The sequence below is a fragment of the Conger conger genome, chromosome 4 (assembly GCF_963514075.1).
Source record: "Conger conger chromosome 4, fConCon1.1, whole genome shotgun sequence".
NCBI classification, from domain to species: domain Eukaryota; kingdom Metazoa; phylum Chordata; class Actinopteri; order Anguilliformes; family Congridae; genus Conger; species Conger conger.
Window position 1 is genome coordinate 53,534,100 of NC_083763.1, and position 15,773 is coordinate 53,549,872.

The 15,773-nt window shown below is 40.9% G+C and overlaps 1 protein-coding gene across 1 annotated transcript in view; it reads right to left on the reverse strand.

Annotated features, from left to right (window-relative positions):
- LOC133126282 (piezo-type mechanosensitive ion channel component 2-like) overlaps positions 1 to 15,773 on the reverse strand; it is a 127,154-nt gene that overhangs the window by 44,773 nt on the left and 66,608 nt on the right. The window contains exons 6-7 of the mRNA XM_061238321.1: positions 7,338 to 7,602; positions 6,783 to 6,996 (exon numbers count right to left, since the gene is read on the reverse strand). Coding sequence (XP_061094305.1) covers positions 6,783 to 6,996; positions 7,338 to 7,602 — 479 coding nt within the window. The remainder of the gene's footprint in view (positions 1 to 6,782; positions 6,997 to 7,337; positions 7,603 to 15,773) is intronic.

Sequence of the window (15,773 nt, forward strand, 5' to 3'; positions counted from 1 at the left end):
AAAGCAAATGTCTGAGACACAGGGGAGCCACAACCTGTGCCAGGGCTGTTAATTTTTCAATCAGTTGCTCCAAATTAGATTAAAGACTAAATCAGATAAGGACCTGGGCATGGAACATGAAGAATATACATTCAAATCCCAGCATGGGGACTGGCATAGTATATGTTAGGCACTTAAACAGAACCGCTTCAGCAAAATGTTCAGCTGTATAAATGAATGACATCCAAAACCTCTAAACCGTGTTGGTCACTAATAATGATGTCTTCCAAGCAAATTAATAATAACATAAAAATCCCAAACTTAATTGGTGGGTGGGTGGCAGTTTATATTAAGTTTATACACCAAATGCTGTTTTATTGCTATAGTCCCTATCATCCTTTACTGCTATCGTGCTAACAAAAGCAACTGGGTTTTTAAAAAAAACAACAACAGTCAGCAGTAATGCCACAGAAATTAAAAGCCCCTCATTTTGTTTCTGTTTTCAATTGAATTGCCACCCTCTGTGTCTTGGCAGGAGGTACAGTAAAAGATAAAAGAATTGGCAAAGAATTATCGGGAGAGGTCAATTTACGCTGGCACATAGCTGTACTGTAATCTCTGTTTATACACAGACTGAAACCTGCATATTTCAAAATTATATTCACAGCCTGATGTTTGTAAAAACACACTACTTTTCAAAACAAAACATTTTAAATTAATTTCAAATGACTGCATAGTAAGTAACCTATTGAATAGGACACCTATTGAATTGATTTTAAATTCAGCTATAAAACCAGTAAAATTTTTGATATATCCCAAAGTGACTATATATAAATATATTCATCAACATTATATATTCACATCTAAATTGTTCACTCAGTAAACATGGATGCCAATTAAAATGAATGAACGGATGGTAAAAATGCCCTTGTTCTGTGAGAACGGTTGCCATGTTCAATGCGCTGCCAGTGTGATAAACACACTTCTGCTTCTCATATTCTGAGAACCGCACAGACCGCAAGGCACGTGAGCCTCGCGGCTCTGCGAGGGATGTTTTCGTTTAGCGACCGTTTTTGTTTTCAGGTCTGTTTTCATGCTTTTAATGACTTTCAACACAAGTCCCACGGCCTGATTCGCAGAGCATATAGTGAACGAACTGCTTCTGAAACGGCTCAGGTTCTATTCCTTTTGTCCTCAATAATGAAACAGTCGAGGCAGAGACAAGAAATGGCTAGCGTTTCTAAGGATATCTATTCACAAGGAGTAAAGTACGTGCTAAAGTATGCTACATGGCAAAGTATGTGTTTTCTATTTACAGTTTACATTACTTGACTTCCATTCAAGCCTATCCCAGCATACATTGGGCGAAAGGCAGGAATACACCCTGGACAGGTCGCCAGTCCATCGCAGGGCACACACACCATTCACTCACACACTCATACCTATGGGCAATTTAGACTCTCCAATCAACCTAACCTGCATGTCTTTGGACTGTGGGAGGAAACCAGAGTATTTTTTTGGAAACACAGACCATGAATGTATGCAACACAAATGTATGCAACACTATAGACTCATCTACTAGTGTTTCTTGATTGGTGAACATATTGGGGGATATTTCACCATTCTTCCATACATAATCTTTCAAGATCCTTCTGATCCTTCTGCCTGCACTTGTAGACTGCTCTCTTCAATTCAAACCACAATTCTTTTGACTGGGTTCAAGATAGAGACTGAGATTACCACTGCAAAACAATAATTTTGCGGTCATTTAACCATTTCCTGGTTGAGGTATTCTTGAGAACCATTGTCTTGCTGAAAGATCCATTTGCAGCCAAGTTTGAAGTCCTTGGCAGAGGGAACCATATTTTTGGCCAAAATGTCTTGGTACTTTCATGATTCCATTGACCTTTACAAGAACCCCAGGACCAGTAAAAGCTAAATAACCCCATAGCATCAAAGACTCACCACCATATTTCACCAACGGTATGAAGTTATTTTCAACATTCTTTTCCATATTGGTCTCATCTGACCATAACGCTTGGGTTCCAATGGAGTTTAGCAAACTCCAAATTCTTATTGTTGTTCATTGCTGCTTTTTTACCAGTAGAAGTTTCTGGCAACCCTTCCAAAATGAAATTGTACAAATTGTCTCCAAGACTCAACCAGGTTTATGGTCCTGCAGCTATGAGTAGCCTTTTTTTCTTTGCCTATCAAACCACCTCTCATTTCGAGTGAGGGCAACATGCACTAAACCTGTTGCTAAATGCACTAAACCTGAAACCTAAACATGCACTGAACCTGAAATTCCTTTATTATTCACCGTAATAATGGAGAGTGCAGTGCAGTGACTTTAGTTTTGTATTGATTTGTTTGTAGACCACTGTTTGTCAACTGTTTTTGTATTTATTTATTAGACTCATTTTCTAGACTTATTAAGTCTTCTGCAACTGTAGCGAATCCACTTCGAGGTTTGATGAGTTGTTTGTTCAAAGATGCTCTTCTGCTGCCACTGTTTAATGCGTGTTTAATTGCGTTCCTGTCACCTTCCTTTCAGCTTAGACCAGTCTGGCTCTTCTCTTCTGACCTCTCTCCTCAACAAGGCATTTTTGCCCTCAGAATTGATGCTCACTGGATGGTCTTGTTTTTTGCGCTATTCTCTCCGGTGTGAAAAGCCCAGGAGATCAGGTGATCAGCCGTTTCTGAGATACTCAATCCACTCAAAGTCACTTTGATCACATTTCTTCCCCCTTTCTAATATTTGGTCTGTAAAACAACCTCTTGACCAAGTCTGCATGCTTTTATGCATTTAGTTGCTGCCACATAATTGGCAGATTAAATATTTGCATTAACAAGCTGTTTGACCTAGTACAGGTGTACCTAATAAAGTGGTCGGCCTATTGCGTTAAGGTAAATGAATGGGACACGTAAGGTCAGTGGTTCTAATGCTGGTGTAGCCACAAGAAGATCCGCACACCCTGCATTGCTCCAGGGGTGGATTGTCTTCTGCTCAGTCTAATCAACTGTACGTCGCTCTGGAAAAGAGCGTCTGCCAAATGCCATTCATGTAAAGTGATCACTGAGTATATGTGTTACCTCATTTTACCACCAGATGTACCAAAAAATCACCGGAGGCTACAATACAGATGAGATTAAATGAAATGAGAAGCATATTTATGCTTATTCATTTTTGTTCAACTTTATTTAATAATTATTATGAATGCGAGTAATACTGACACATATTGGAAAAGCATTTTTTTTTTTAAAAATTTCTCTCAGCAACTGTATTAGTGTAAAAGGACAAACACACACACACACACACACACACACACATAGATGTAGAACTCTATATATTATGCCCTTTTAAGCACATTAACTGCAGTCAGCTGCCTGAGCCAAAGACTGCTACAGTATGTAACATACAGCACGTATGACATAACTGTAAGAATATTTCTGTTGGGTAAGCCTGCAAGCACACCTAAAAATCAGAAAATCACAGACGTCGAATAGCGAACGCATGAACTTTGCCCTACATGCGCTCACACGCACACATACAACCTATACCGCACAATCATCAGTGCATAAATACACTCATATACAGGCATGCTCAAACACACTCTCATGCACACTCCCCAGGAGAACGTTTGGTTACAATCCAGGTTTTTTTTTCTCCCCTGTGTGCATTTTCTACCCAAAATAGTGCATTCTGGCATTTGTGCTAAATTGGAAAGCACACATATTTCAGCTTTAGCTAGGGTATAATCAAATCTGAGCCCCAGCCACAAATTGTAAATTACAAAGCTGGTACTGATTGTTCCTTTTTTCTCTGATTGTTAGAAGACGGTTCTCTGTGATTCCCCAAAGGCTTCTTCCCTCAACACAGAACAGCGCTTTGCCATTAGTGGTGGGCGCGCCAAAACCTGGGATTTATTCTTGGCCTTTATTGAAGGCATTATCCACGGTATTCTGTGACATTACCTAATCCTAAATAATCCAGAATGGGAAATATGACCTCATGGCTTAATTAATTGGGATTGAATCATGAATGCAGGCAAAGACAAGTACGCCAATGACAAAAGTCAAGACTGGCTTTCATAGTGGCCTCTTTGCATCTACGACATGAAGGCTATGCTTTTCTTGGAGTACCTTCCTGTTTGTGCCCTGAAATGCGTTACCAAGAACGACAACATCGGTCAAAAAGTACCGGAATTACATCCCCTACAATAGAAATAATGTATAACTGTGTGCGAAAAAGTGACATGCAAATTGACATCAGGACTCTCAATAGCAGTTTCCAAAAGCAGGGCGCATACGAGCCCATCCGCGGAGGTATTTTAAAAGCCTTAACGTTTATAGCCCCATCATCTGCAAGGGTTCTGAATTTGTATACAGACTCAAGTAATGTTTATTCAGTCAGCTAGGTCAAACCGTTTTCAACATAACAGTGAGGCCGGCATGGAAGCCATTTTGTTTATGTTTAATTGCAGACTTATGTTATTGTGTATTCCTCTTAAGAAATCAAAAGGTAATCCTCGCTGACAGTCTGCAAAGAGCAATAATTCACACAGTACTAAAACAAAGAACAGGTTTGTGACCCTGCCAGATTGCTGCGACAGCTGTATGTTTGGCATTTGTGTTTTCTTGTCAGTTCAGGTTTCAGGGGACCATTCAAACACGTTTTAATGCGAGAAAGCAGTTGTGTAATTAGTGTTTTACCCAGGGTCTACCATCCCTTTGAAAACGATCCTACCGGCTCTGAATAACATTCGATAGCTCACAGGCTCATCGGTTGTTCGCATATTACCAAAGACAGCCACCGTACAGCTTAAAGTACTTTTCTGAGATCAGGTCCTAATTTAGATGATGAATCGCATCAACTCCGGTTATTGCGACTCCGCGCTGTTTTCTTAAAGTACGTGTTGATTCCCCACCAACCCCCACCAACCCCACTGCGCTCCGCGGTACGTGTAGAGTTCCCTGAAACCAGCTGTGTCATTTCGGCTGGGGCCAAGAATTGTCCGAGATAATGGAAACCACCTGGAATGCGCAGAGCTGCTGGTACCGGCGCTCCGTGCAGCCGCTCCGCTCGGCCCCTGTCCGGAAACACGGGGTGCAGGCGCCGAGGGGAGCCGGGGGCGGGGGCTAGTGGGCGGACGAGGTAAAACTTCACTAATGTGTCACGGCGGGGAGAACCTGGGTGAGGGCAGGACATAGACGTGCAGGCTACAGCACTCGGCTTTTAACGGCGAAAGAAGCCACTCAGAGTACATGAGCTGTGCTCGGGTGAACTGGTGAACTACTCCCTAAAGCGCCGCGTATACCTTCCCAAACTTCCGATGTGGTTTTTGGCCTACCGCAGAGAGCAACAAAGCAACCAATAAACACAAGCCTATATTTATAAACTCTGAAGATCAATTATAAATTCCATCTTATCCAAGTGCCATGTCACCTGCCTCTAGAATGATCTTAAATCACTTCCAGGAAGCGCTATTTCATTTTGAGGTAAACAGCAAATAAAAACTTTGTTTATGACAAAAGGAAAATAGAGAAATTCCTGCTGGCCTTTGCTTTTGAGGGAGTGGGAGAGGGAGAGAGAGGGAGGGAGGGAGAGGGGGAGAAAGAGAGAGAGGGAAAGGAGAGAGACTTGAACCTTAAGATTTACAGCGGTTATGACATACTCTGAAAAAACTGATGCACATCACTCTATGATTCACTATTATTACTTAACATACATTTTGAATTTGGCATGGCTGTTAGTTCTGAAACAAAACAAGGACCTTGACAAGGACAGTGTCGCAGTGAGATCTGAGAAAAAGGCCTCAGAGTTATAATAACACTTCTACGAACACACAGCAACATTGAAAAAAAAGTTGCTGAGAGGTCATTCCTCAGTGCAAACTCTGTAACCTCTGTTAAAGGGAAAGGCTGCTCTTCGCACACCCTGAGAAAAAGTTAATGCAAATGAAATCCTGTTTGATTTGCAGGCCTGAGAAGACACGACAGAAACATACTGCAGTGTTTTGTCAGGAGGCAGGCAGACAATCCAGATGTTTTATGTGGTCTAATTTCAGACACTCCTTGCAATGACAGCCTTGCTGAAGTTTCACGGAAAGTACCGCCTTTTCAATTTCACAGAGGTAACAATCACCTGAAAATACAAGCCTTCAGACTGCCGGGTTGTTCTTTACAATGAAATGTCTGATTAAAGCCATAAAAGTAATTAAACGTTGAGGCCCGGCACTGATGTGTGCAGTTCCTGCAAGGATGCAGCAATAGACACTGGGCCAAATGCTGTATTTTGTGTCCCATTCTTGCAGTTAAGCTTTTGTTCTCTTATTAGCATCTGTGCCAACGGCTGGTAGGTTATATAAGCATTCTTTGATTGAACTAGTGTGCACTTTTATAATGGAAGACACATGAGAAAAACTACATAAATATTGCCTGAGGACTTATTTGAAATATTTGAAACAGCGAAGATCATAAACAGCCTAGTGAAAGACATTTTGCAATGAGGCACGACAACTCAATGCAAAATAAATGTCACATTGAATGCAAAGGTTTTCAGGATTACATTTTAAGAGCCACATGTTTCCTTGCAAAGCCAATAGTGAGGGGAATACTACGACAGAGGAGGTACTCCACCATAAATTCAATGTTGACTTTATCCAACTGCATATAATACTTAGCAATGAACTGTTAGATAATACTTGGCAATCAACTATTTATGTGACCTCAAAGAACAGGAAACGCACAGGTGACTGTGAAAGTTTGTTAACAGGCGATGATAACGGAACCACATATCTGACCTGGTGTAGCGGTCCTGAGGTGGGATAAACTCCTGGAAGAACTGGAACTGGTAGAGATATAGCACAACCAGGTGGCCCGCGCTGAAGATGGCCATCAGCACACACAGGCAGCTGAAGATCAGGGGGTCGAACGTCCGGCAGAAAGACCACCAGGTGCACAGGCCCAGAAACACGAAGAAGTACACCGCAGACGTGAGGGAGGGCAGCATGATCCCTGGAACGTTCCGGATGGCGGAAACAAGACATTAAAGGCACTGCTCGAGAAGCACTGCAGGAAACAATATCCTGAATAAACAAAGTGAATAATAGAATTTGTAATGACTGTTGTTCAAGATTTCTTTTTTTATTATCATTAATGTTTCAAAGCGGAAAAACAAAGCTTTTACGCTTGATGTAAAAGTAAGTGCTTAAGACCGTTGATACTGTACTGAGAAATTCTACAATACTTCCCTCCACATAAGCTTTACAGTATTTACTTTTCAGACTAATCCAGCGTATAAAGCCAGGGTCATTTTATAGTTTTCAAACCATGGAATTTGTTTCAGGAAAACCCACCTGTCAAGCCTAGTAATATGGTTACAACCACTTTTCCGGCTGTAGTAATGAGATCGCCAATGATTTCCTTGACTTTGGATGCCACGCTGGCTATCTGGCGTAAGACCTTCATCTTGGTGCTCTCCTCCTGCTCCTCTTCCTCTAGCTCCCCCTCCTGGACACTGCAGTTGTCCTCAGCCTCAGAGTCCTCCTCAAACAGCATGTCATCCTCCACCTCCGGCTCCCCCTCCTCCTCCTCTTCCTCCTCTTCCTCCTCCTCCTCGTTCTCTTCCTGGGGTTGGGGGAGGGAGCACGTTAGACACACAAATAACATCACGACCTGCTGCGATGACCAAGTCAAGAAGCACGTTTCATTAGTTCTCAGGAATCAGCACACACTGTGTAGTCACACAAAGCAGGCAATTATTGAATTTTGGAAGGGGTTAGTTCTGTTTGTGTCCGTATGTGTGTATAAATGGTGAGTTATTTCAGTGGGTTCATTTCAAAAGCATAATGCAATAAAACAGCTAATTGGTTGGTTCTGGAGTGGTTGGGCTACTTCAGACTGTGAAGGCCAGTATGAAAACGATGACATGAGAAATGCCTGAGAAATACTGGGTACACTTTGGAAAAAAAACTTGAATACTACTTATATAACCTGTTTGAGTTTTGGAACATGTACCAGCTTATGCAAGGAATCCTAGAAATCCTCTTCATGAGTCAGCTTTCTTATGCCCTGATTTATGAGAAAGCTTGACCAAATAAATTTGCAGATACGTATGAAACAAGACCTACCAAATGTTTTTTTGTGACCAAAAGTGCATGCATCTGTCAAAACATATTGAAATCCAAAATTATTCATTTATACCCCTCAATTACGACAATAAAAATGGCAACAGCCACCTGTGGCCCCATAAGTAAAACTACTTAGTGTAAAGCTCAAAGTTTTAATATCATAATAGCCAAAGCAGATGTGAGGTCACCGAATGTCAAACCAAAAGTGTAACCAAATCAACCAAAGAGCAGAAAATTGGCTGACACCAGACTGTAATTGTCCTCCCAATTTGTATAATGAAAGAAAAATGCATTGCAGAACTGTGCAAATGATCAAAGCTTAATAATAATTATTTGCAGAGATAATATTATAAGTGGGTAGCACTTTTTCCTAGGTGGAATTATACAGTGATTTGAAGACCAGAAAATAGAAACCTAGAATACACCATCCCCCCTGAACCTCCTGTGGCTTATGGGCATTGAAATGAGAAAAGTGGAGCCATTTTAACCTTTGAGAGATTTTCAAGCAATGTTTTGTGCACATAACTATGACACTGTGTTATGCTATCTCATTTAGAGCATAAGGTGAAAATGTCATAAACTTAAAAGAGTTAAAATAATTTGTGGGTCATGAGTATATTAGCGGATACTACGGAAAGACTTCAAAAGTAAACGGCATATCAAGATTGAATGAATTAATACAATTATTAGGACCATACATTTTTCAAACAGAAGGGACATCAATACATAATTTAAAAAATGTGCCTGTAAATGAAAACGTTAAACAAAAGGCCTGTTGTTCCTCTGTTTGGAGTTTAAGAATAACTAAAAAGAAAAAAAAGAAAAAAGAAAAGTAGTCATAACAAAGTAAGAAACATCACAACAATTGCAAAGGTTTGTGGATAGCTAGCCCAGAAGAGAAATGTATGCTTTGTTTGTAATGGCAATAATTCAACAGAACATTCAAAGGGTCACAGAAAATGAAATAATAAATATTCCTAAAATCGATAAAGACACCATTAAAACCATCTTTTGAGTTATTATCAGAAAACAATTGGAACCAGAAAATCACTGTGCTGGTTCTCATTTTGTTATGTTCACAAGAAAACAAAATCCCCCATCTCATTTTCAACATCAACTACTATTCGCGCAGCAACTTTGTATGAGTCAGCAATGAAAAACTAAAACAATAAGGCTTCTGCATTCCTTAATCAGCTGTTTATTTGTAGGGGCTTACACATTCAAAATGCTAAAACTGCCAAGTAGATCTAGGTGCGTTTCAGACCAAAACAATGAATAGGAGTTCTGTACAATTGCTTCCCAGCTTATCTTAAAAGGCTTGGTTATACAAATGAACCACATATTGCAAAGATGAAAAATACAGTCCCATAATCTGCTTAATATCAGTTACTGTGGATCTTAATTGATTGAACAAGATTTGGCTGGCGAGGCAGAGTTTATTTAAACTTCGGCGACTGCTTCCAGTGACCTGGCTGGGTTAAAAATCTGAAAAATAAACAAGAGGGCTTTTGGCTCGCATTAGGATCAGGTTCCACCTTGTCTCTTTCCTTCACAAACAAGTCCCTTCATGGGGGGGGGGGGGGGAGGAGGGGGGGTTTGAACGATGGATACAAGTTTCATGGCGTTTGACAAGCTGAAAGAAAACCATAACTTTTCAAGGGAGTAGTGTTCGTGGGCATGAATAAACATGAGGAACAAGCTGTCAAATTGATATGCAAGAAATACAGTATTTGCTTTGGTTAGCAGCTTAACATTTCTGCAAATTGTGTTTTATGTACAGATGCAAATGACAATACTTACTGAGTTACTGGGTTCAATACATATGTATACTGAAAAATAGCCTCACATGACAAATAACCACTTCTGGCATAGGTCCCAAACTTACAACAAACCCACTGTTTTCATTGTTCTATGCACACTTGTTGAGAACAATTAAGCAATGGTTTCTAAGGGCCCATGGAGACCAGTATCAGATCAGAGTAGGCTATCTTTTTTGTTGTAATTAAAGCCAAAAATTGGCTTTAATTACCTGAATTAAACACTTGATGAGCAGGCAAGGGAGAAGCAAAGTTCTGTATTTGTATTTCAGACAATTAGCAGTTAATTTTATCCATAACCCACTAGAAGAGGATTTGGTATATATCATTGAGAGACCATGTATTCCATTTTACTTATGAACTAATCAACAGTGCAACTGTTTAATGACCTGTCAATCAGAAGTGACGATGAAAAGACATGGTATTTCAAACCTCTTGTTTAGAAATTAGGTACTTAACATCCAAAGGAATTTTTATATTATTTTATTTTAATAAATTTAAAATGCAAGACAAAAGGGCCCAATCCCAGGGTACTTTATTTAAATACTGGTTCTTCATCTTGCACATTCTAAAAACAAAAGCAAAATGGCACTGTGTCACCCAAACTCGTACCTATAATCCTTTGTGCAACACTTCAACCACTGTTCCCTTCTATTTCTGACATATTTAAAGGTCCCATATTGTGGAATATTAAAATCATAATGATACCCTTGTTTGCTTCAGAACAGCCCCCTTGAAGCAGGAACTTAAAACCATACAAACTTATGGATATCAGGACCTAAAAGGTGTAAAATATGGGACCTTTAATAAACGAGGACTTAGAAACTGCCATGTCAGGAATGTTACCTCCGAGTAATGACATCATTGCTCTCTGAAGGGATTCATTTCACAAAGCACTAACGGACCAAAGTGTGACTTTTAAACGTTCCAAAAAATCATGGACAAATCAAGGTGTTATGGAAATGTCCTAACAAAATGAACAGCTTGAGTAAGTACCCCTCACCCAATTAGAGTTAGTTTAAACCAGTTTTTGCCGTTCACAGCCGCATCACACTAATTTAGGATTCAGTGACTTGTTAGAAAGACGACGATCAAAACTAAATTTGGCCGACCTCAAATACGCAAACTAAAACTGCATGGTGTATCACCGTATACACAAGTCAGCAAACGTTTTGATTCAATCCAAAATATGTTCCACACAACTTCGAGTTCATGTAGGCCTACTTGAATATGAATATAATTAGGTTGCAGGTTTGGTTGATGATTGAGCTGTCCGGGGTGCTGAAAGGCAATCTTTTGAGCCCGACAATGACGAGAGTTAATTGGAATGGAACGTTAAGTGTGTTCAGTCACTATGTCCGAATTTCCGTTAAGAGGAGCAAAGAATGCATTCTGTTCAAACGATGAGTGGTACTGGTGTACACACGCGTGTTCTGTGAGATATTGTGGTCACAGTGTGTGTACTTGCTCTGGAAATTTCCATTTGAACCAGACAAAGCCACTGTCATCTCTTTGGACAAGAATGTTCCTTACTGTATTTTTAGGTATGGCTCCTCCCAGACTTGTATCACTGAGCAGTGCAGGTAGACATTACGTTAAGTAAATACTGTTTGAATATGCTATGTCCGAATTTCAGTTAAGACAAATCATGCACACTGAATATCCCACTATGAGGTGAATTAACCATTATCTAGAAAAAAGGGATTTTACCATCTGGGAGACAAAATGTAAGAATGTGGCCATTTTATGAATAAACAGCAAAACTAACTTGAAAAAAAACTAACCCAAAACTAACCTAAAACTAACCTGTGCTTTCCCATTTAATCTGCAACAACAGTCTACATACACACAATCTCTGTGCTGTCTGCATATTTCGCTTGTATATCATCTGTAGGCCAGTTTATATTCCTGCGACAGAGTGTTACTCCACTGCGCTTGTTGTCCTCAGCAAAACGTATAAACCACAGTTGGCCAGCGCATAAAGCAAATGAGGCTCTGACCAGCGACATCCATTGCACGTGCCTCAGTCGCAGGACTATAAACTGGCCTTTATGTGAAAGTTCATTATGTCTCCAGCTCAAGTCCTATTCTCCCTTGAAACAGAGATTCTTATTAACTGCCAGTGAAGGAATAAACGGTACAGTAGCGCTGTAGATCTGCCAATGAGCCCACAGGATGAATTCACACAAGGCACGCTGACAAACGAGAGCATCCTCTCACTCAAAGGTCGCATTTCTTCACTGACATACTGGGGGAATTAGTCAGTACTGGAAAATCCAGCGTGTTTGCCATTATTCAAGGAAAGCACCGTATTCTGAGGCACCAATCTCTCTGATTGATACGGTGGGTCGCGCGGGGAATGCCATGTCAGCAGCCCGTTTGATGCGGTCTCACAAATTTTGGGGTCCGAGGAGGAGTGTGTTTGTAATTAGCGCTGAGTCATCAAGCGACAGGGGGCTGCCACAGTCAGGGGCCGCATTCCAAGTCATTACCACTCCTAAATGGCCTGCGCATGTCCCCAGCCCAGAGAGAGAGAGAGAGAGAGAGAGAGAGGGAGAGAGAGAGAGAGGGCTTTTTTATTAACATTTGTTATTTACCTTGTAGATTGTCTCAAGGGTAGGCTTTGTTTATTCATCTGCTTATCTGCTCATTTATTATTTTACTGAATTAATCGTGTCTTATGTGTTACTGTTTAATTGTGATTTGCTTTGGCAATGTTGCTATATACAGTCATGCCAATAAAGCATTATTGAATTGAATTGATAAAGACAACAATATAAAGAGAAAAAGAGAGAGGGAGACAGCAAGAGAGAGAGAACAAAGATGAGAGAGCTAGGAAACAGCAAGACAAAGAAAAAGAAAGAGAGAGGGGGAGAAAGAGAGAGAGAGAAAGGGGAGAGAGAGGGGGGAGAAAAAGACACAGTGAGAGGGAAAGAGAGAGAGAGAGCTGTCGGACATGGCTCCACGCCCGTCTGGCAGACGCTGCGGAGCAGGGATGTGAGAGGCTGAGCGGAGCGGAGAGGTAAGAGTGGAGCTCCGGCACCTTCAGTGCAGCTGCCACCAAAAACACAACAGCGCTAACGCGAGACAGCTGTGCGTTCAGCAGCGCTGAAGTGCCAGCACATTTCTGATCCCAGTGTAGTGGTGGAAGTGCCGGGGAATAGCGGAGAAACGCTAACATCGAATGAACACTAATGTTGCAGAGACAGATGGAACTCTCTCAGGTTTAGATACAGTACGACTGCGTTCAACTAAATGGCTGCTGTGGTGTAAAATACAGCTATGACCAGCTTGAAATACCAGCTACTAGCTGTTTTAAAACATAGTCTAACCATGTTGAATATGGAGCTGCTCTAACCATGTTGAGTATAGAGCTGGTCTAACTGGTAAACCACCTACCATCTGTTTCAAAACCTAGTTCAAGCTGTTTTTTAAGCAGGGTGTGCATGGCATACAATTGAAAGTGTTTTGTGGGCTAAAAGAGTTTTTTTGCAAAAAACAAATAGCAAAAAAACTAAAGATTTATTCCCTATTGCTAAAAAACATATTTTTTTATTAATAATATGAATTGGACCATTTGAAATGATTTATGGAACTGATTTTCTTCACAACCCATAAATGCGGTGCCCTTTTCACGGTGCCTTCAGACATATATAAATCGAATCATTCAAACGGCACCACTACGACCTGGCAGACATGATCTAAGCATGCGGCCATTTTATGCATAAACATCGCAGCGACTGCAAAAGTTAACTCAAACGTAAACACAACATATGGCCAATGGGGCAATAAAGAGGCAGCTTATGTAGCCAGGTCAAATACCAATTGTGAAAGTCGGCAGAAAAAAACTAAAACAAAGAAAAGAAAGGATACCTCCTGGCCTCTAGAACTCACACAGCATGCCTCATCCTTACAGAAATGCTGCCCACTCAAAATGGAGTGGTGCCTGTAATTTGTCAGCCTATACCAAACAGGGTGGGGGAGAGGAACTGTGACCAATCGCAGTCCTGTTGAAACACGGAGGGACCTAGGGTGCCCTGGTCAAAAATCCAGCTATGATCAGCTAGAAATTGCCAGCTACCAGCTGTTTCAAAACGTAGCTTGAGCTGGTCAAACCAAGTTGAGCGTGGAGCTGGTCTGAACTGCTCAACCAGCTACCAGCTGTTTCAAAACCTAGCTTGAGCTGTTTTTTCAGCAGGGTGGATTGGGCAGGACTCTTTCGGTGAAAGAGGTGGTAGGGCCTCAAACCAGTGGTTCTGGCAGTCACGTTCAAAAGGCTGCAAGATGGCCTCCAGCCAAGGCTGGAGCAAAGTGACTATCAAAATGTACCCTTTTCTGCAGGCAAGCTGTGAAGAACAGAACGTTATTTTATTTAACTCCGTTAAAATTGATTTTCTGTGGAAATGTATGTTTTGCGTTTAGTTTTGTCTAATAAAGATTTTTTAATAAGGTCTCCTCAGCCGTGCCATGTTTTTATATCTTATTTTACAGCTCTCTCACCGCAGTACTTCTTTATAATGATATCATAAATAATGTACGATGCAACTGCAAATATGGGGTAAATAAAGATGTAATCATTTGCACAGGGATTACATGGTTTCATGGCATAATGTAAACAAACTTAAAAATATGTTGTTAACTGATCTCTGACATTGCAGGTGGAGGCATTATTAAAACCTTCTTTGTTTTACTCCACCGATTGAACACACAGTGCATGTTTTGATTCCCTACCGTTAAACCAACCAATAGAGGAGCATGAAATGGAGTAGAATACATTCTACATAGCTCTCAGTAGAGACCAGTGACAGACAGCCAAACAGTCCTGAAGCATCATCTTTTACTCAAATAAACCCAATTCAAGGGTTAATTAGTGTACACCAGTACAGAAATTCATTGTGATTCACATACAGGTGGAACCTACAGTGCAGTCCGTATGTATAAGGACAGTTGGAGCAATTTCTGCTCAGTATCTAGTCTTGATTCTTGGCTTCTGATTGTCAACATGTTGTGCAAATGAGAACTCTAATGAGGCTGAGAAATAAGGGAAAACTGTCAAAATACATATGGACTGCACTGTATATGCTTGCTTGGCCATTCCAAGAAGACTTTTCCTGGAACCAAGCTGCACATTTGCGGCAAAAATGTACTAGTTTTCTGGAAGCTGGCTCGGCTTCCTAACACATCTACTGTACCAAATCCCACTCCATTTTAATCTCATGTAGTAATTAGACCAATTAGACTCTCCACCTGACCCTTCCAGCTTCAAAAAACACTCTTGAGACGCAAAAGCAGAGTTTTACAACTATCCCAACCCAGGAACATTGTCTTCTGAGGAGCTATGGACAAAACGTTCCTTGAGAAAGGAGTTGAGCACACCCATGATCTGCAGTCCCCCACAGTGCATAGGAGGCTTACAGGTTATAATATGCACAGCTCTGACATCAGGAGAGCACAAGGAACAGAGTGAATCACGATCTTAGGGTGTTACACATACAAATGACTCCTCGCTGGTATTCGTCCAGACAGGAATGTGTCCCACTTATTACACTCCCTGGAGCTACAGAGTATAATTTATCACCGAAAGGATGAGACCTGGGAAAGAGCAGTCCCTTTTCCAGAGAATGGGAAAACATAACACAGTTCTTGTTGTGAAAGCCAATGGGGACAGAGAGTACTGTAGAGGGAAGCGTGTGAACCTCATTTCCTGCAGGAATACAGAGCAAAGGAAATGTGTGTGTGATGTCACACGATTCCTGGGTAGTGTTTGCCCCACTGTGTGACATCACACGCATATTTCCTTTACTCTGAATTGTATTCCTGCAGGAAATGTGATTTCTGTATTCCT